The sequence below is a fragment of the Squalius cephalus genome (genome assembly GCF_949319135.1).
Source record: "Squalius cephalus genome assembly, chromosome: 5".
Lineage (NCBI taxonomy): Eukaryota > Metazoa > Chordata > Actinopteri > Cypriniformes > Leuciscidae > Squalius > Squalius cephalus.
The window spans coordinates 31,844,630-31,867,399 of NC_137126.1; the positions used below are offsets into that span (position 1 = coordinate 31,844,630).

A 22,770-nucleotide genomic window follows, 5' to 3' on the forward strand; every position below is an offset into this window, starting at 1 on the left:
TGCACGCATTCGTTTCGGTGGTTGTCACGTTTCTCGTAATAGAGTTGGGAAAACATATTGAGCAATAGACAGAGGCTGATGTTTGTCAAAAGGTTCAAACTTTTTTTTTAAAAAATGATTTAATAGTTTGAGGCATCGATATCTAGGTCCCTTGATCAAAACATTCTCCATTCATTCACCACGAGGTGGCAACAAACGGTTTCATATTAGGCCATCATCTCATATAAGCCTACTTAAAAAATTCTCAATATGATTTATGAATCATCATACATTAGTTTTTTCTATTTTTTATGCATATATAGGAAACATCAGGGTCTCATGTTGAATGTCCACAAAGTACAACTCAATAATTAACCACTTTATTACCACTGCAGTCATAATACAGTTTATACATGGCTAAACTGAATTTGCAGGAGAAAAAACACAATTTTTATTAAAAAAAAACAACAAAAAACAACACACTACATAATCATTAAATTAGTTGAACATCTTGATTATATGAAATTATATAAATGCTAATATTTTCTGTACTTTAACACCGCTACTGCTACAGAAATCTGAATGCGCTAGGCTTGATAAAGTATTATATATAGGACAACAACTGCTTGTTGTGGAATTGATTATCAGATCTCTATGCAGATATTACATGTGTGTTCTGTGTCTCTCAACAAGTGGCATTTTTATATTTGAATCTATACAAATGTTGTGTATGCCTACATGCATGCATTGTTTTGCTCTGGTGTTCTGGGTATATGAAGCCAGTTTCAGCTATTTGTTAGATATTTGTTATGTTTGTCAGTGCAAAGCAGAAGATGGCATGCCCTATGTAGTCAGGTGTTGGCAGTATGGGATAAAGAACAAAATAAACGAACACAATTGACACAGTTTTAAAAAGATTCTTGGGCAGAGTAACTAATGTACATATTTGGGTTTTTTTACTGAACAGTTAACTTTTATGATTTAACAAAATTAACACATTTACATAATTTGAGGAAAAAAGGTTTGTGCTTTGAAGCAACTATTTTTCTATATTCTGTCCACCAGAAAGATCCACAATTAGCAAAAACCAAGACAAACTCAATTCATGTGATAAAAAAACGTAGCAATTTTCATTAACTCCTGGACGGTTATAACAAAACATGGGCTTATAAATACACAAAGACAATGTCAAATATACAACTAAAATACAGAATTTAACCTGATATTATTAAAATAAAACAAATAAAAAATTAAAATCCAATTACCCATTACACCAGTCTGACTTGTTTCCCTTTCCTCTTATTTGGTGAATAAATTACAATGATATTTCAGGATTTGTCCCTTGAAAAATAAATTAATATTTTAGGGTTACCCAAGGAATAGCCCCATAAGTCCATAGTTCCTCTCCATTATCTGATAAACTCATTTCAGGTATTGGAGTTTATACTAATGAACTGATAAGTTGAGTCAGGTGTGCTTGATTAGGGAACCTGTTAGAGTGTAGGTTCTTTTAGGGCAAATTGTAGTGTTTAAACTTGACTGAAATGCATTAATTGGGCCATTGAAGATACGTTTTGAGAGGAGAAACGTGTCACCGAGATTTTGTCCGTGCAGATTCCTGCAAAAGAAAAATGTAAATGCCTTCAAAATGATCACATAAATAGATGTAACTAATTTCAACATCATTTTTAATAATATTACACATTATAGTGGTATATAATGACTCCTGATTACAAAGATATAAAGATTACACTTTAAATATTTTTTATGTTTCTAATGTATTCATTATGTTGTATGCACTGCATTATGTGAACCCACCACCATCAAGTGTCCATTCTTGGCTCTGTAGACCATGCATTCACTGCTGCTCTTAAAATCCACAAAGCCCTCTTTGCCAGGCTGGATGTCAAACCTCACACTACAAATGACAATGGTTCAGTATATGTATAACGCATGCACTGCTAACACTTTACAATAAGGTTTCATTTGTTAACATTGGTTAACTTGAACTAATAATGAACAGCACTTCTACAGCATTTTATCTTTTTTAAATGTTAATTTCAACATTTACTAATACATTATTAAAATCAAAAGTTGTTATTGTTAACATTAGTTAATGCACTGTGAACTAACCTGAACAAACAATGAACAGCTGTCTTTTTTTTAACTAACATTAACAACGATTAATAAATACTGTAACAAAACCAATGTATTGCTCATAGTTGTTCATTTTAGTTAATGCATTAACTAATAAAAAAACAAATTAAACCTTATTGTAAAGTGTTACCAATACAACAAACAATTTATCTCTGAAAGCAGGACCGAGTACTCAAAGGCAATTCAGGTAAAAGTATCTCACCTTCCTTGTACAACTTTGATAAGGCTTCGGTTTTTTGTCACTACACAGATTTTTGTCAATGCCTCGAATAGATGGCTGCACTGCAAGACCAGGTCCCCCTAAAAATAGAATATTTCAATGACAGGTTATTGTATTCAATTTCTATTACTATACATGTGTGTAAACAAAATGTTTGTTTTTGTTTCAATTTACCACATGACAGTCATTTAAAGCAATTACTCCCTCACAAAGGTATTTGTTCACCTACTTTTTGCTTTGTGTCATCACATGTGACATGGAGAATCAGAAAGTTGTCACTTAAATTGCTGACAGACACCCCTGTAAATATGCAAATATATCGTATGTAAACAAAGTTATTGTATGGTATAATATGGAACTTTACTATTTAGTAATGGTGTTACAAGAGTAAAAAAAAAAGTTCAAATATAAAAATAAGACTGAAAAATAACCTATTAAAATCAAAACTATTCATTTAAAATGACCTTTTAATGAAATTTGATAATTTCTAGTAGTTATATATTTATATTATAATGCATAGACTATATTCAAATATATATATTTAAATAAATGCCTCTGAAATCTGAATTGATGGCAAATTTCACACAATCATACTTAATTATTGGGAATCTGTGCCGAGTAGTGTTGATTATATGTAATCTGGATTACATAATCCGATTACAAAAATTAAGTACTTGTAATTAGATTATATTACATTTTAAAATACTCCTTGCCCTCATTTGATCATCCCTGCATCCCAGTGTCCATACTATACATCCTAAATAGTATGTGAGATTAGAATAAGTGTGTCCCAAAGCATAGTATATTGGAAAAAGTATGTCAATAGTCCCCGGATGATCTACTATTTCCGGTAGATTTTGAAGTGTGGATCCGTGCACACTCTAAAGGCTAATATTGCCCACAACCCATTGCGCTTTGGAGGAGGATTCGGTTCAGAACTACAAACACAAGTAAAAAGTGGCGGTAAAACATGGAGGATGTGCGTGACCAAAGGTAAGAGGTTTAGATAAAGGTTTGAGTGACTAATAATCAAAGTTTAACCTGATCAAAAATGTTTATTTAATGTCATCCATTATATTTCATCTGCAATAACAATGTGGTCGATCCGTTTGGCCATTAACTTTTAAATGCATCATCATTATGCATTAATAAGAGGAGAGTCTCCGCATGAAAGACCAGCGACTGCAGATCAATGTGCTACTACATTTGTTTCCGATACAGTAGGAAATGGAATGAAATGTGGAGGATTTTAACTGTGACAAGATGACTGACAGCCCAGTTTACTGTGACAGGATGCGACAGAGAGCAACCATTAAAGACGCACTTGTATGAAGTGATATGTCTCAAAGTTTGTCTCCTCTTTTGCTACACACTTAAAAGTATGTACTTTTTCTTCACAAAAAGAGTACATACTTTTAGGGCGTAGTATAAGTAGGCGAATTGGGACGCAGGACGTCTTTTGTTTCCCTAAGGCTTGTTTGACTTCATGCAGCGCTGCGCAGACCGATCGGTGGCTGACTTGAAGCAGTGCATACCAGATAGAAATTTTGTCCGACTCGAGACAGCGCCGACGCAATGTAACTGTGACGTATGCCATCAAAGTACCGCGAGAGCGATTCGAGAGTAGATGGAAGACTGTTGACACAGCTGTTTCACGATTGGCCGGATTCACCGCAAGACAACAATCTCGTTATTCTCACACCTTCCACAAATGCTCACAAATCTGTTTTTTTATAACTGTAAAATCTCTTTTCATGTAGTCGCAATGTTATATCGTGTCATGTTTATCAAAATAAAACGTATAAAAAACGTAGACCCCACTTCATTGATAGTATAGGCTTATGTTTAACTTTATTCTTGTACAAACAGACGCTGTATTTAGCAGTACATTAAGTATTGAATGAAAATGTCTCTGAAAAGTATGTGTATTTGACAAAAATTGCGTTTATTTCACTTTAGCTGTGGTAAAGTATGCAAACACAGGCACAGGACAAGCGTCACATCGAGAAGCAGAAAGTGTCCGACTTCACGTCTACGTTTTCAGCTCCTATCCCACCCACACGCACGCACACAGCAACTCTTGCCAATCGGTTACATCCAGCCGCAGCCAATGTCGAACACACCTCTAGTCTTATGTGTCCTGTTCTGATTGGTTGCTTCAGGTCATGTGTTTCTCTGTTCTGTTTTCTCACTGGTTCATTGTTTGATTATACACAGGTGTTCCTTGTTAGTCATTAGTTTATGTGTGCATATATAGCCCTCATGTTTCCATTGTTCCCTGTCTAGCTTTGTTCCTTATAACAGAGAGTTTTGCGTTTCATGTTCACGGTCAAGTTTAGGTTGTCAAGTCAAATCTAACCAATATTTTGTATTTTTTCATGTTTTGTTTAAATAAAAGACATGAAAACAAGAACATGAAATTAAACAAAAAACAGACGTGACAAATTACATGCAAAATTGAGAGGCTGCACAGCATAAACAAATTAAATATTTAATCTTTTTATTAGATAGTTTTATTTGGATTTTTTTTAACTTTCAAATTATTAATTTCTTCTAATTTAACTCGATTTAAATTTTAGCTTTTTAATGTTATAAATAAGTTAGATCAAAAGTAATCTAAAAGTAATCTAAAAAAAAAGCGTGTAATGTAATAGATTACATTACTAATTACAATTTTTATCATGTAATTTGTATTCAGTAATGGACTACAATTTGTAATCTTATTTGTAAAATTTGTAATTTTAAAGTAATCTATCCAGTACTGTTGGACATTGAGATTTACCTTTAAGCGAGCTGTAATTCACCCTCTGTTTAATTTTGGCCTCCTCCACCAGATACGCAGCAGCTTGGGTGAAGATCAGCTGTCTGAAACGTGGCCGAAAGCCATTCCTGTCATACTTAATCACTGGAACACTGTACTGTATAGAGAGAGAGAGTTTACAATCTGTTTCCCCTGCCCATGATATAAACAAATGTCTGACTGAAAACTAAATAAATATACATCTACTGTACTCATAGTCAAACAAGCTCGGAAATGTGTACATACATGTGTATGTAAAGTTTTACATACCTCAATGCCCTCAGGACAAATCAGCTGCAAGACTTTGACGTTCATGTCCTGTTCACCTGAAGACAATAAACATAGAGAGAGCAAAGTTTTGTAATGTTTACTCTTGATCTTTGCATTTACAATTACAGCAGCAGAAGTATATAAAACAAATCATAAACTCTTACTTATCCTAGTGTCAGAAAAGGGTTGGCAGATGCTCTGAGGGTAGTTCTCTTTTCTGTCTTTGAATATGTCACTGGTCAGTGCTTTGATTTGCAGCTGAAAATGAAATGGAACTGTAAAAGTATTCCAGCCAGAGAATAAAATATGAAAATAAATGTTCAGATAAATGAGAGGTGAAAATGACAATTTTACCTGCACTTTCCGCTGTGCACTGATCCCTCGAACATACTTCCGTACGAGGAGACGTGTGTGCAACTTACGTAAGAGCACTGAGGCCTATAGATTAATTTATAAAAATGTCAAGTTTCATTAGTGAAATCAAGAACCTCAGCTATAACAATAACTTTGCAGTGTTTCAATGATAACGGGTCCAAAAATATATGGACTACCTCTTGCATTATTGGTGGAGGAGTCAGCCAGGTAGTTTTGTCTATTACTGATTTTGGCAGATGCTCTTTGAGTCGAGTGAGGTAGCTCTGTCTGACAAAGGCCAGATATTCAGAGTTGTCCATGCTTACAGGCTGATTCCGGTTCATGAAGCCCTTGATAAACCTGCAGGATTGGGGGAAAAATATCTTACAGCTCAAACATCATAAAATTTGATTGTTTAATGTGCATTCATTTGATCAAAATAGTCAAATAATTTTGAAATTTTGAAATATTATGGTTACAAATAATTTGCACATTTACAAAATGTACCCATTTCACTAAATTTTAAAATGTGATTTATTCATGTGATGGCAAAGCTGAATTTTTTTTTTTGGGGGGGTGGGTGAAACATTTGAAAATAGTGATACATTTCCACATAAATATAAGTTCAAAAGAACAGCATTTATTTGAAATAGAAATCTTTTGTAACATTTTAAATGTCTATACTGTGTCTTTTGATCAAATTGATGCATCCTTGCTGAATAAAAGTATTTCAACATTTTATTCAAAAATAAATCCTACTGATCCCAAACATGACATGTGCATTTACATAAAATCATATATACTTGGTCACGTAAAAGCAGAAGTAACTGACAGGAAGGATCTGACATGATTGTCTCACTTCTTGATGACTTTGACAGCCCAGGCTCTTCTTTCCCTCTCTTTTCTGGCCTGAAGGCCCCTCCAACATGTTTCAATCTTGGTAGCTGTTAAAAAAGAATTAAAAGTAATGTTATGTACAGGGCCGTCACTAGAGGGGAGAAAGGTTCCTGTGATTTCAACCGATGGTTTTCTTAATAACTAGTGTTTTAAACAAGAAATGTTCAATACCTGCTTCTCTCTGCCTTTGGTAGTCTTCTTTCACCCTATAGCCTTTGTATTTGGCCTGGATCCTTGTGGCTGTAACAAAAGAGATTTGAGATACCAACCAGTCAGGTCAAAGCTGGCATCATCAAGAATCATAACTAGACCTTCAGGGGATCCCAGCCTTCTTTTGTCAGATGTTACTGGTGCCTTACCCAGTTCATGCTTGCAGACCTCAAATGCATCTTCAGTGGCAAAAAGAGTCCTGGGATGGCGAATAAAGATTTTTGTCCTTGAGAAATTAGAGGGAAAAAATATTTTTGTTTTATAAACATTTTATAGGTAGTGGATATTTCCTGGTCCTAGAAGAACAACACAGTATCATTGCAGTAGCCAGTTTTTACTTTCCCATCTTGTACTCGTTTGGTTTGTAGCCAAGGTGTTTGATGAGCTGCTGCACTCCCTCTGCTGGTGTCCCATTCCAGTGTGGCCATGTGTCAGGACATAGAGCCTTATATCTGCAATGATCATGTTTGCAGGTGAGAAAAAGTGAGAACAAGCACCTGATACAAAAGATGTGTGCAAGTTGCATTGTTGGAAACAAACACACAACGCAAATGCACCTTTTTAGGAAGACTTCGTATCTTCTCCTATAAGCAAACCCAGCACGCCTGACTCTCAGGTGCTCCATTAACCCCAGGTACTTGACTTGATGTCTCACCATGACATCATCAAAGTGATCTGAGGTTAGGCGAGTGAGAGAGAGGTCACTGGCACCGTCTGGTAAAACATTCAGCAGACAAAACCACTAACAAGAGGTGTGAAGTGAAAGGCTCACCTGGCTGCTTGCAGTGGTTGGGTTTCAGGCACCGCACATACCATGGTTCTTTGGTCATGAGGATTTCAGTGAGGCCTGCAAGGCTGCTCTTAAACTGGGTGGCTACCTGTTCACAAAAACAGTCAACAATGTATTTTTGATTCCTGTAAATTAAAGTGCTGCCACTGCTTAAATAAAGGTTAAGTTGGAAATAATATCATGAGTGGCTCTCAGGTTTTCAATCTGCTGTGTTAATTATACTAAAATTGTAGTCAAACAATCTGCATATTTGTTTCTTATTGCCAGAAAATGAACACAAGAAAAACATTTTAAATATATAGGCTGTTATAATTATTTGTGTTTTAGTTAGCTATTAAAACATCTTTCACTGTACCGTCTCAGGTCTTTTCTTGCCGTCAGGTTCAATAGCATGGAAGCAATGCTGGATAATACTGTTCTTAGACTGTCGCATGACCTTAAACAATAACACATAAAGTTTATCTTTATGACTATTTCATAGTCATTATTTTTTTTAAAGATGACCAATAGAGAATACATGCTGTGGGGAAACCTCTTACCTCTTTAATGTTCCTGTACAGAAGATCATTATTTTTGTCAAGAAATCCTGACAAAACAAAAAGATCAAGATAAATAAATGTTTTTTTTGTTTGTTTTTTTGTTTTACTTTTTAGTCTTAAAACAGTTTGCACTGAGTATCTTACCAACAACTGAGTAAGTAACTTCTCCAGCATAGTGTAGGAGTCGAAAATCCCCTCGTTCCAAGGTCTTGCGGGTTTTCTGGTCAGCCAATTTGTGCCTGATATTTAGAGACATTGAATTGGATTAATAAATGAATACAGTACCTTACAATAAATACAATACCTTTGCAGCCATACAAAAACTACTGTACCATGGCACTTCAATTCTACTTTGCATGTGAAAAGGTTTTAGTTGTTCATATCAGCTTTACAAGTTAAATTACATGGCAGACACATATACAAAATTCAACAATTCAAGTCACCTTTATACAGACCTTTATACAGAAAACATATTTTAGAGAAGTTAATGCTACAATATTTGCATTTTAGGAGTCCTTCACCCTTCAATAAATGCCCATGAGTCAGTCTAGTATGGCCTAGAGAACACCTTGTATACACAACTTGGTCATGTCTATATTAAAAGGTTAGATGCATATTTTCCCACCACGGGAGATGGATTTAGCTAAGGCCATTGACTGTAATATCTATATAAAAGCAAGCGATCTATATTCAGGATCTACAAAATTAGCTATTATTATTTTTTAAGGACTTAATTTAATACAAGGGTGTCTAATCCTACAGCTGGAAGATTGCCTTCCTACAGAGTTTGGCTCCAACACCTGCTTGGAAGTTTCTAGTGATCCCGAAGACCTTGATTAGCTGCTTCAGTTGTGTTTTATTAGGACTAGAGCTAAACTCTGAAAGGTGGCCCTCCAGGAACAGGATTGGACATCCCTGTTTTAATGCCTACAGAAGTACTATGACAGCATTTAAATACTGGTGTTATGTCCGTTTAAAAAGAATTTAAAATGTTTACCCACGTGACAAAATGAGGGTGACCGCACATCTTCTCCTCTAGCTTCTCCAGGAATGTAAAATCTGTGGCTTCTCCAGGACGCAGACATTCTTCATCCTTTAATGTGGGATACAAGACATAAAGACTGTGACTTAGGGTGTGTTCACACTTGGCAGGTTTGATTCAGTTAAAATAAACTAAGTGTGTGTAAGTGTGAACGCTGCCATCCAAACCCTGGTGCGCACCAAACAAGCTGACCAAGACCCCTGAAAAAAGGTCCAAATGAACTCTAGTGCAGTTCGACAGAAATATGAACGCAGCTAAGGGTGCTTTCATACCAGCACTTTTGGTGTGCACCCGGGTTCTATTGACGTCAGAGTTTTGGTTGGGTATGGTGGTCTAGGCCTAGGGTATGGTTCATGTGAACTCCGGTACGGTTCATTGCTCATTATGAACGCAATCTATATGATTCGATAAAGCTGTGGCTGCGTTCGAAATTGCATACTCTCTTGAGTAGGTACTTATTTTCAATAAATAAATAAGTTTTCATTGTGTATGGTATGAAGGTGTGTGTAGTATGAATGTCCGGACATACGACATTCGCCATGCTGTCATTATCATGTGACCGATCAGCATCAGTTAAGTCGCTTCACTGGCATTCACAAATCCTCTCCCATGGCCTCATGGGAAAAACTTTGTGCGAAATCAACCAACCAACAAACGATACAATAAATACAAACATTTGCTAAAATTCAACTTCGAAAAAAGATAAACATTTTCTCTATAAACGACTTTTTAAATGTACTTGTGATAAAAAAAATTTTTTATTTTTTTTTCTGGGTCCATCAAGACCTTCAAAGTTTGTCCTGATAAAAATCATTGCCTCGTGACATTAAAACTTGGACATATGATTCAATAATGCGCACCATGTTGTGTGTATAGTATGCAAGTGTGTGTAATATCAGCATCAGTTACGTCGCTTTACTGCCATTCACAAATCCTCTCCCGTGGCCTCATGGGAAAGTAAAGTGTCCATCGTTTGCACACTTCAGAATCTCGGCAGAAGTAGTAGGTCATCCCGGTACTTTTTGCCTACTCTTTTATGTGTACTGTGAAATCGGACATACTTCTTTTGTCACATACTGTTTTTCACCTAGGGAGGAATGCGATTTCGGATGCAGCCTGTGTGTTTGTGTGTGTTCTCCCTCACTTTCCTGACAAGCGTGACTGAAGCACTGCAAGCAGAGAGAATTATCTCATTTCTGCTTGCCTTCAGCAGAAATGGACTCCCGCGTTCTTTAGAACATTTGCAGTACGGCAGATAGACGCAAGTGCCGGTATGTGCTGACGCTTTGAAAACAAAACCAAAGGTTTAAAAACCAAAATATAAAAGTTAGGTGAGCAACGCTATGCATTTTCCTGCCTTCAGTCACACCAGACAATTGAACCAAGAGTGAAAGCACCCTTAATCATGTCATGTACGTCAGCTTGAATCCATTCTACGTACCAGTATTGATATGATGCCTCTATGTTTCTCCTCCACCAGGTCACAGATGATCTTGTTGTTGAAGAATGGCACTGGCTCCCACTAAAATGTCAACATGGGGTAAAAGAGTTTATCAATGAAAATATGGCAAAGCACAGAAAGTGAGGCAGATCTGTGTAACAAAGCATTTAGATAACATTACTATCTGTAGATATCTGAAAAGGCCTTGTTGATTTTAAACTAATGTTATTTGTACTTCACCTCGATTCCCTCCATCTCGTACTCCTCCTGCTCTGATTTGAGGGTGAGCTGGATGAAAAGCTGCTGAAGCTTTTCATTGCAGAAGTTTATACAGAACTGTTCAAAACTGAGGAGCAAATCACCAGTAATTATATACATGGTAAACATCAATCCATCAAAATATGTACTTAACAAATAAAAGACAATTTACATGCAATAGCAATAATCTCATCAGTGCAGCGTGTTTCTACTTTACAGTAATGGCACATTTATTTGTGTCTAGATGTGTCTAGAGGGCTTGTTCTGAAACTATATTGATAAGAAGGTTACTAATTGGTTTGAACTAATTAACCCATTTTAAGAGTTTTCTTGAAGGAAATGTGTAATGTGTATGATTGCAATGCTTCAGTGTCACCTGTTCACATCAAACACTTCAAATCCATAGATGTCAAGCAGTCCAATCACCGTCTTTCTGGTTGAATCCTGCATTGATAGAATAACTATATTGAATATATATATATAGAATATATTATATACCACTATTAAAAGCAGAATTTGTAAACCATGCATACCTTATTTGCCAAAGATTCATTAATCTTATTAACGAGCCACGAGAATGTGCGGCCATAGATGGCTTTGGCTAGTGCATCCCTGGCATACTTTGCATGTTCAGCGGTGAAAGGACTTAGAACCTGAAAATGATAAATATTACATAATTATGCATTTCCAAAGTACAGAAACATATCATACTATTCCATCTCTTAAATCACTTTTCAAAATGATTTTAATATTATTTAAAAATAAATGTATTTACCATTTAAAACTAATTGTCCAAAACAACTTCATATGGGAATATGAATGTAAAACATTTTTTATGCAACAGTTAATGTGTCATACAATATATATTTAAAAATTGCATATAGGCTACCTACAGTATGTTGCAATTAATAATTTTAACAAGTACAAGCAATATTTCAGTAAGTATGCTTATGTAAACATACTAGTACTTGGGTCACATTAAATGTTGTATTTACTTGGCATAAGAAAACGATCTAAAGTGGATGAGTACTAGAACATAGACAATACTAATAAGCCAAAGTTCAGAATCCTTCTTTCATCACCTCTTCTGCTTTGGCTTCAATCTTCCTGTGAGTTAAACCCTCCTGTAACATGTTTGAGGGGATGCCCAATAACTGAGAAGAACGTGAATAAAGAAGAAATGGGTTGCAACAAAGAAACAAAAGTCAAAGGTCAATATTGGCATTACAGTATAAACTATCCCATTTTGAATGCATAAATATTCTAAAACTTGACATAAGTGACAGATGAACATACCTTTGACAGCCAGTGCACTTCTGCACTGCTGTTTAATGTGGCATAACCCAGAGCACTGGCCTCAAAGTGAACATTCCCGAGATGAAGGACACTGGCAATGATCGCAAACAGATGCTAAAAGAAGACCAAAGGTATTAAACAATGACCTCTCTTTCTAAAAATCAGCCTTCTACACTGACCCAGTGACCCACCGGACAAAAACTCAAATTAACATGCTCGAACTCCAATCACTCTGAGAGCATCTTACCTCTATATCTTTTTCACTAAACTTAACGATAGTAAGAGCCTTCTGAACGGTTTTCCAGTCACTCTTGTCATTAATGGAGCTCACTTTGGCACATTCTCCCTGTCCAGAAAATAGATTTTGAACAATAAAATAAATATACTTTGTTTATGACTCTGATAAGTCTATGCATCAATTAAAAGGCATCAATATGTTTCTAACCTGAATAAGATAGCGGTAGTTCTGACAGTTTCGCTCCAAACCAAGCCAGCGAAGAAGCTCATCCTCCCCTCCCTCAACTAACTGATAGAAGATGTGGAAGTTCCTCTCTCCATGATTCTGGTGGACCACCCTTGACTTTTCCAGTAAGTAGCTTAAGATGTGGCCACCGACAGCTGCTCCCTAAAAGAATAAGCAAGTATTTACATTTGTAAGGAATGCTTTTCTGCTATTCTGCTTCTGTCCGAATCGAACTTTACCCGATGGTCAAACTGTATGTCCATATACTTTCCAAATCGACTCGAGTTGTCATTTTTCAGGGTTTTGGCGTTTCCAAAAGCCTGTAGAGATAAATCCCTCAGCATTAATACTTCACATTGTGCAACACTTTGAGCATGTACACTGAGAATTTTTCAACGTTTTCAACTGATAAATTTAGAAAAATTCTGACCTCAAGCACCGGATTTGAAAGAAGGAGCCGATCTCTCACGTTGTCCAGGAGTCTAGTGCTAGGACAGCTTACTGCATAGAACTGCAGGACTTTCTTGGAGGCCTCTGTCTTACCAGAACCACTCTCACCAGAGATGAGGATGAAGTGGTTGTTGGTTTCACTAACCATTGTCCGGTACACGTTATCAGCAAGTGCAAATCTGAGCGGTCAGAAAAACTACATTTAAAACAATGATCTTCAAAGAAGAATATAAGTTAAAAACGGTAAATGTGTATATATACATTGCCATTCAAAAGTTTGGGGTCGGTAATATTTTTAAATGTTTCTAAAAAAAGGTCTCTTATTATCATCAAGGCTGCATTTATTTGATCAAAAAATACAGTAAAAACTGTAATATTGTGATATATTATTAAAGTTTGAAACAACTGTTTTAATACATTTTAAAATGCATTTTATTCCTGTGATGGCAAAGCTGAATTTTCAGTAGTCGTTACTTCAGTGTCACATGATCCTACAGATATCATTCTAATATGTTGATTTTCTGCTCAAGAAACATTTCTTATTATCAATTTTTTTTTCAGGATTCTTTGATGAATATTTATTTGAAAAATGATTTTAAAATAATTAATAATAATTTTAAATGATAAATATTTCGAATATTTTTTTTGTGAAAATGTAAAAGTATTTACTGTCACTTTTGATCTATTTAATGTTTCCCTGAGGAATAAAAGTATAATTTGTATATATTGTATATAATGCATTTTTCCTGTGTATATATGCAAACTTACATATGAGGAGGCAGCTCAAAAAAGTTGACTCCCATATAAATGTCCATTTGTTTCTTGGTATAGATACCCAAGTCCTTATATGGATTTACTGACACTAGGAGGGTCCCGATGTAGGTCTAAGTAAGAAAAACAAAGACATTTAAGAAAAAAATTGCCTTTGCCTCAAAAGAGTATTGAGTTATGATCCGAGTACAATAAAACATTTTAAAAATATGTTGTCAACTTTTAAAAAGTTTGTCCTGGAACAATCTGCCAAAAAAATATAAACTCACAGGTTAAAGAAGGATCATAATGAAATATAACTGTCTCAGCATTTTCGTATAGGAGGTTTATCTTTGTAAGGTGCCCTTGATAACCTTCTCCATGCTGAATCATCAGCCAAGTGAGTTTCCAGTTCTTGCGACAAGGCAAATGAGATGTATAGAGAACATTTTCACTTAGTAGGATACCTGCTGTGTGCAGTGACCTGTGTTCAGCATGAGAGTCCACATTATTCTCTACCCCATCTCAATAATGAAAGTAACAGTGATACTGGATATTGCATTGCCGGCCTTTATCCCAGTCTATTCTCAGAAGTCACATGACTGGGTGCAGGACTCACATATATAAGGTTCTCGTTGAACCGTTTTCTAAGGTTGTCCATAAATGCGGTCTCACTGGTGTAGGCGTCCAGGAGAACAAAGTCCTGAATGCCCACCCGGTCCCGAGCCGTCAAACACCCCTCCATCTCCTGTAGGATCCGCTGGCAGCGCTCCTCTAAACTCTGTTAATCACAGACAAGAAAAATAAAGGAACAGGTGTCGATCAGCGATTCCAATAAAAAGGTAGATGTGTTTTTACAGATGTGTTCTTATTTCAAGGAGAAGATTAAACTGCACAATAATAAACCGATTTTTAATTTTTATACGTCACAAATATTCATGATTTTTCCTGTTTGACATTAAGGAATGAATTACCATTATGAACTTAAATGTTTTCACCTTGTTTTCAGGCTATAAGTTTGTGCAGCAACAGTAGTAGAAGTTGCTTGAAACAAGTGCTTTGTACTTTAAAACTTATCTTTAAAACACTTATTTATTTAATTGACTATTTATATTAAAAAAATATCTTAATGGTGATTATTTAACAATACTCTCTCACTGATGTACACACATGACCAACATCACTGACTTTCCTTCACTCTGACTTTATTATTTATCACTTTATCACTCTACATCCAGTAGGCTAATATATCATTTTGGATGTGGCCTTGAACAAATCCTGTCAACAAAATGCCATGAACCGTCTGAGCCCTGCCTTACTTATCTAATCTAAAATGTTTTTTTCTGCACAGTCCATCAAAAGGAACATTCATCAATCAACACTGATAACGGCAGGGTCTGCCTTGGTCTATGACAAACAGGAAGGATATATTTTTGTGTGTTGAAGTCCTATGTCCTCTAAAAAAAGTTATTTAAAAAAGAAATCTTAAAAATAAATGAATAAAGAAACTTCAGCACTGCCTTAATTGTTCGTGGCATAGATTTGACAAGGTGCTGGTAAAAATGTTGGTCCATACTGACATATTACATATTGGCAAATTTGTCAGCTACACATCCATGATGCAAATTTCCCATTCCACCACATCCCAAAAGTGCTCTATTGAGATCTGATGACTGTGGAGGCCATTTGAGTGTAGTGAACTCATTGTCATGTTCAAGAAAATAGTTTTTGAGATGATTTGAGCTTTGTCATGGCGTGTTATCCTGCTGAAAGTAGCCGCAGAAGATGGGTACACTGTGGTCAGGGATGGACATGGACAAAAACAATGCTAAATTGGTACTAAGGGGCCCAAACTGTCCCGGGAAAATACTCAGACCAGCCCGTTTGGCAGCAACAATAATGCCACATTCGAACTTCAAAGTCACTTAAATCTCCTTTCTTCCCCATTCTGATGCTCAAATTGAACTTCAACAGATCACCTTGATCATATGCATGCCTAAATGTGTACACATTTTTACAGGGTACAAATATTGCAAATATTAACTATATATTCAAAGGCTAAATAATTTATATTTTGTTAAAGAAAAACACTATAGCTGATACTAAATTTTATTTGTTGCAACAGTGTGATTCTTGACATGACATACTATTCCTGAGTCATAGGCTACTACTCCTAAACTGTTATATAAAAAAAAAAATTAAAATAACTGAGTGAATTTACATAGTTTATTTTCAGAGACATATCACAGTCAGCTGTATTTTAGTCCAGCTGCACTGCATGCTCTGCTCAGGATTCACTTCAGGAATAAATTAAAATCTACAATTTGCGTAATAATTTGCATAAATAATTTTCTCATATTACAGGCCTATCTTAGACCTCGAACAATATTTTGAAAATGTATTTAGAGAATGCACATTTAAAAAATAGTTAAAAGTAAAAGTGGGAGTCCTTACCTTCAGTGCAGTGATTGTTTCTCTGTGTAATGATTTGGGAACTGTGTGATTTTATCCAGTTTTGTAAAGAGCATCTGTGATTATTTCAAGTACAACAGGAAACAATGTCATATCGCACTCACCACTTCCACCATGGGAAGTCATTAATAAAAAGTTTGCTAAGGAAACGGGGGTCTGCGTGTATGTGTGTGTCAAGAAACATCTGTCTAAAACAGAAATCGTTATGGATTTATTGTCTTGCATCCTGAAAAGCTCTGCTCGGCATAGGTTTGTCCTATCTTGGTTCCTTTAAACCCGAGAGCAAATCTATTTCTATCAGAGATTACACGGTTCCTCTCCATTCCTGTCATGGGATGGAATTTGGGCCAAGGTCACAGGCATACAAAAAATAAATGAACCATTCCTGTCTGGTGCTATACTGATGCTTGATTTACCTCTAAGAACAGACAGATTAATCTCTCTCTCTCTCTCTCTCTCTCTCTCTCAATAATATAATATTTGAAGAAGTCCAGTTGAAACCACAAGATGTGCACAATAAGTTACACGTTTAATTTTCTAAACTGCATGTCCAGGTAATATTTAAAACAGTTTTTGATAACATTAGTAAAATAAAAGGTTACACTTTATTTCGATAGTCCACTTAGACATTCTACTAACTATAAGTTACTTTGCAACTACATGTCAACTAACTCAGAGTGTTAGTAGACTGTTAGGTTGGGGTTAGTGTTAATAGAATAAGTTGACATATACTTGCAAAGTTTCTTATAGTCAGTAGAATGTTGGAGGAGCATCAAAATCAAATGTTAGCAGATATTAAGCAGACAGTCTAATACTGTAATGACTGGAAGTTGACATCGTTGCAAAATTACTTATAGATAGTAAAATGTCTGTAGTGGACTACTGAAAAAAAGTGTTATCAAAAAAATATAGCTAAGTAAGCTGTCAGTCTATTGTACCGCAAAAGTGCAGACAGAGACTAGGAAATGTTCTGAAAGATAAAGCTGGCATCACATTTGAGTCCTGTCTATAAGCTGGCAAAGAGCACTCAAACTAGAGCCAAGAGGGGATGCCAAGATTCTGGCAGTCTGTCAGTGTTCCTCTCTCATTACACACAGAATGTTATGTATTGCATCTGTTTAAAAGACAATCATCATCTTAGCTTTAAACTCAGTGTTTTAAACTTTTATTTCTTGGTACCAATAACCAACTGAAAGACTTAAAATTATTAGGTTGCAACATGAATATTTAGTTATGCATATAAATGATACAATATTATATATATCATAATGATGTATTATAATAATATACACTTTTTTTTATTACCATTGGGAAGTTTGAGCTTGCTGATATTTTCCTCCTGTAATTACACAACTAATTAGGTCTTAAAGTCCCTCTGTGGTGAAAATCAAGTTTCTAATGTTGTTTTATATGTCAATGTGGTGTTTTAATATGCTTTAAGACAAACCATGTGCAAATTCATAAGTCAACACCATTGCTGTGCCTTTTCGTCTTAAAACTGTAGTGAACCAAAGATATTCTCAAAAACGTGGTTTGAAAGCGCTTGTTTCTGACGTCACAAACTACATTGTAACCAATCACGTCAACAAGTGGATCTCTGAGCTTGTGTGAGTGAGTGAAGGCGGGGTTAATTATCATATTCATAGAACCATGTATACTAAATGAGGAAAGGGTGTAGAGTTACATTCAAGCTATTTTAAGGCATGAAGATTTTTTTTTTCTATGGAAAAAACATTTAAATATGTAATTTTGGTGATCAAAGGTGAATTTTAAGGGATAAAATTATTGACTACAAGGGGACTTTAATTGAAAAAACCACAGTTTAATTTCCGTGAGGACTTAGATTTCCACTTTGGTGTCAATGTTATTAGATACATCTTGTTGTATTTCCGAGTGAGTCATTGAGACATTAAAGCTGATTTTGAGGGAGAAGGAAAGTCTATCTGGCTAAATGACCATCATCTGAGAGGCCACGCTATTGTCCCAAAACTTTAGTATGTCACAGGATCCCAGTGCTCAGCTCACAATATGGCTTGAGACTTCGGAAAAAGCTAGAGCTGACCGTTGGTCACTGACCCACATTCTTCTGTAAAAGTCACTAAACAAAGTCTTGACAAATATTTACAGCTAAAAGTCTGATTTACCTTTTTGAACCTATTTACACGGATTTCTCTGTTTATATATATATATATATATATATATATATATACATACATATATTAAGTATGAGGGAGAACTCAATTTTACCCTCAAATAATAACATTCTCACAGTCGTTTGCTGTCACATTTGTATTAAATATTAAAACAAGTATAAAATGTAAAAAAAGAAATACCAAGAGGAACTTATAGAACAAAAATTATTTTGTACTTTTTGTCAGTTTGTGCACTTTTTGTCAATATGCTCGTAATATGATCTAATTTTCTGTCACAATCTTGAGACAAACATTTATACTCTAAATAGACACAATACTAATTAATCTTAGGCCAAATTAAAAAAAGGGCACAGTCAGCTATAAGCATCTGAAATATTCCTGAATTACCTCAGTATCCATTGCTTTTTCCAGAATAGATGAATCTTTATTCTCCTGGTATTAGTCCAGTGTTCAGTAGAATAAAGGGCTTTCAGTGTCCAGTTTGCCCTGGCATGATGGAAACTCAGACCAGAAGAAGACACATCTAGAGTGATCCACTTCACATTCAGTCCTGATCAATTCTGCTTGCTTTTTCTTTCTAACCGTTCTTCTCTTTCTCTATCTCACGTTTCTATCCATGGTGAAGAGCTCTCGTGACATTATTTCACTTTAAGCACCACTACTAAACTCAGCTCTTGGTCTGCTCCAAGATGCTGAATGATTCATGGAGGGGCAGCAAGAGAAGATCTCATTCAGCACCTCTCCTTAGCGGCCGCTGCCCCACCATGTGTAACACAAGGCTGTGGAAACCTGAGCTAACACCCTCCTCCCTCCCCTCCTACCTGTCTTCTTCTGCACAAAATTACATTGTTGGAGTCTAGTTACTGATCTTTGATTAGGTGGATCCGTTTTCTGCTAATTACTACCCACTCACCAACACGTGGCCCGTGGCTCATAGCCCATTTGGTGTAAAATTGTCTCTGTTTTATTTTTTACAAACTGATAGATGTGTAATTACTCAGACTGCTGGGACAGTCATTTGAGGTTCTGATGGAACCTGAGTCAGCGGATGTTTACCTCATTACTGTAAAAGAATGTAATTACTAGACTTCCTCAGGTAATGTATGGTTCAGTTGCCCTACTTACTTGATGTATTTTTAGTTTCATGTCTTGAGATATACATTTTTTAGACAGGGCCACTGCCCCTAAAAATGTCTATGCACTGCCCTGCTTTTGAACCAATTCTTTTCAGTGAAACGGTTGAACAAGTGCACCAAATAAGACTGGAATGGATTTAAAACAGTATGTGTCCTCAAATGTGTCCAACTCAAAAGGCAGTAATATTGTCTAAAACCTAGTCATCATGTCTGCTTTTTCTTTGCACCAATGAACCACTCACTTTAAAGGTTCCTAATTTTGTTTTGGAGGTCTCCTACAACAGGTTTACATGCATCAAAGGTCAAAAAACGCTTTCATTTTCTCATAATATACACTGCACATCACCACATAACTCAATAACTCTCAAACAACTCATCTGAGGATTTAGTCTCTCTAAATCCCTCCTTTCCGAGAGCCTGCTCTGCTCTGATTGGCCAGACGGCCCAGTTTGTTATGATTGACCTTCCGCTTACCGCGCGGTTACATGCGGTTACTTTAGCTCCGGAGGCTTCCTCAGTCCTCAGCGATCGTGCACACTGTAAAGACAATAACGATTGCATTGATTTTACCATATCAATCCGAGCACGAGTCCGATGATTAACCCGAACCTCCATCGCAAGAGCGACTTGGATGTTTCCAAGTGATACGCTACTCAGTTTGACGTACATTATGAGATGTTGCAACTGTAATTACTCACCATCAGCATTAACAAGTGTATGTCCATCAACAAACCGATGTGTATATTTCTAATTTATTGCAGTGCATGTGGGAACTGTATCAATAACAGCAAATACGTTAGCCGAGCAGCGAGCACTAACGTTGATGACTGATGTACCATTAAAGTTTGTAAAACAAATCTTGCTCCATCCTTTATCAATACTCAAAGTAGTAAGAACATACAATCTGCATTAATGGACACAATGATGGAACACAACAAAATATTGGGATTGTAGTTGTACTGCTGTGGTATCATTAAAAAAAATGAATTTTAACCACTGATTCTTTGCGGCCTCATCATTCGGAAGTGAAAATAAAACAAATTTACTTTCACTGCATAGGACACAGCGTCTTCTCGACATGTTAATCATATGACAAAGCTACAGTGTTTGAGGGCGGGTCAAGTTGTTCGCCAGCCGACAATGTAGAACATAGGTGAACATTATGCAAATGTGTTACCCCATGACGTGTAGCCATAATACAGTGAGATTCAATCCTTAGCTTGTAAAATTGGTCTGCAAGATCTGCCAAAGCTTGCTGGCACCTGGTCAAGCTGGTGGTGACCTGACCAAGCTACTAGATTGGACCAGCTACCAGTTTAAGCTTTTCCTTAAGACTTTTCCAGTTGGGACATGATGAACCAAGTGCACTGATATGAGAGAATGAGTGTACCAATAATTTTGAATGATGCAGTGAACTCAAAGTTTATTTAATAGCAAAAATGTTAACAAATACTTAGGTTATGACTTTAAGTTTTTATGAGCTTGTTTATGTCTGCCATAGTTGTTTGTTCTATTATCAGATGATGTACACACCACTGTCTATTGGGTGCTATAGGTGCAAAACTGTATAGTGAATATTAGACCTAATCAATCAGTCATTCAACCTGCATTAAGTCTAACACTAATGACAATAAACACCTTTATTATCATAATAGAAAAAAGTAGGCTACCTAATGTATGACTTTTGTGGTTAAATGTGTGAAATTAAACGTGTAAAGTTACACGGTTGTCATAATTACATGGTGAACTAGTGATGGAGTAAAAGATGAACCGTTTTTTATCCTTTTTATCTTTCCATCCATGTATGATGTGTACCAAACTTGAGTTAGGCTAAATCATATTTACTTACGAAGCGCCATATGTCATCCAAATTCACAACCAACAGGATTTCCAGTGAAGTAGCCTATAGCCTATTCCTGAAGCCCGACTCTGCTTTTATCAGTTTGACATTTATCTCCTCCGCCCACATCATTATCTCCTACTCCTACAAAAAAATAATAATGATAAAACAAAAATAAAACCTAAAATTTGTTTACCGCCAAACGCAACTGCAAAGTCCCTGCCTGCCTGTTTCCAAACATGTTTCCTGGTCATCTAATTGGTCAGGCCAACAGATAGGACCGCCCCCGAACTAATGCCTTTGGCTGGGCTAATGGTGCTGAATATCACACACAGTGTTTGCAATTTCAAATTCTTAATTCTGATCGGATTTTTTTCAGAAGCCTTCTCAAATTACTTCGCTGCAGACAAGATTCCAAAGGTAAACTAAGTTTCCACAACATCTTATTACTAATCATTTACCTTTTGATAACACGTGGCTTCAAAACATTTCATTTTTAAATTAATAAAAGAATACATTTTTTTTTTTTTTTAAGTAAATGCAGTGAACGTCAATTAGCAAGTCAATACATCATTGTGTAAAATGATGGAATCGTGGAATCACAGCATAGCCCTAAAGATCGGATATTCCACACAAAGTGGCCATGTTAATGTTCTTAGTCCTAATTAGTGTCCCCGACTACACCTTTGACCTATTTTATACGTTAGTGGTGCAAGCTGATACAATGGTAAAACATATGACCTCTTGTAAACACAACACACTTCAGATAAATAGGAACTAAACTGACCGTGATAGTAGATTCTCAAACATTACATGGTGTTATAAGGTTTATAATGTAAACACTGGAGGAAATTAATATATATATATATATATATGTATACATATACATATATACATATACATATATATGTATATGTATATATATATATATATATATATATATATATATATATATACACACACACACACACACACACACACACACACACACATAGGATACACTCAGTATTCCAGTATCAAGAAATAAGCTTGAGCATAAGCATCACTACGAGCAGTTAGTAGATCTTACCTTAGAGTTCAGGCAGTACATGTTTTAAGGAAGACAAAATTCACGTCCTGCTTGGTTTGTTTCAATTGAGAGTCCCGGGAGAGAATGGGACAGTGCCAGCGGTGCAGAGAGGTGTACCGTACTGTATAGGCTATGTGTTGGTATCCAGAGTAAAAAAAAAAAAAGACAAGATCCAATAAGAGTT

General features: G+C 35.9%; 1 protein-coding gene across 1 annotated transcript; it reads right to left on the reverse strand.

Moving 5' to 3' along the window:
• Positions 1-338: 338 nt before the first annotated feature.
• On the reverse strand, positions 339-22,656 carry myo1hb (myosin IHb). Its single transcript, XM_079872302.1, has 32 exons — positions 22,587-22,656; positions 14,536-14,697; positions 13,935-14,050; positions 13,147-13,345; positions 12,956-13,036; positions 12,699-12,878; positions 12,501-12,599; positions 12,254-12,367; positions 12,040-12,111; positions 11,491-11,610; positions 11,334-11,401; positions 10,940-11,045; positions 10,700-10,780; positions 9,218-9,309; positions 8,361-8,455; positions 8,217-8,263; positions 8,033-8,113; positions 7,660-7,765; positions 7,445-7,562; positions 7,226-7,339; positions 7,037-7,113; positions 6,849-6,917; positions 6,640-6,724; positions 5,978-6,140; positions 5,781-5,864; positions 5,591-5,684; positions 5,427-5,482; positions 5,139-5,274; positions 2,586-2,656; positions 2,339-2,436; positions 1,798-1,897; positions 339-1,597 (listed from the first exon to the last, which is right to left on the reverse strand). The coding sequence occupies exons 1-32, from the start codon at positions 22,605-22,607 to the stop codon at positions 1,571-1,573; spliced, it is 3,132 nt and encodes a 1,043-aa protein (XP_079728428.1). The 5' UTR covers positions 22,608-22,656; the 3' UTR covers positions 339-1,570.
• Between the last annotated feature and the right edge of the window lie 114 nt (positions 22,657-22,770).

Excerpts from the sequence above, each read along its gene's own strand:
- myo1hb (XM_079872302.1), bottom strand. The coding sequence starts at position 22,607 with ATGTACTGCCTGAACTCTAAG. Across the intron at positions 14,698-22,586 it reads TGTACTGCCTGAACTCTAAG|AGTTTAGAGGAGCGCTGCCA; the intron begins GTAAGATCTACT and ends TGTGATTAACAG. Across the intron at positions 5,865-5,977 it reads CTCCACCAATAATGCAAGAG|GCCTCAGTGCTCTTACGTAA; the intron begins GTAGTCCATATA and ends ATTAATCTATAG.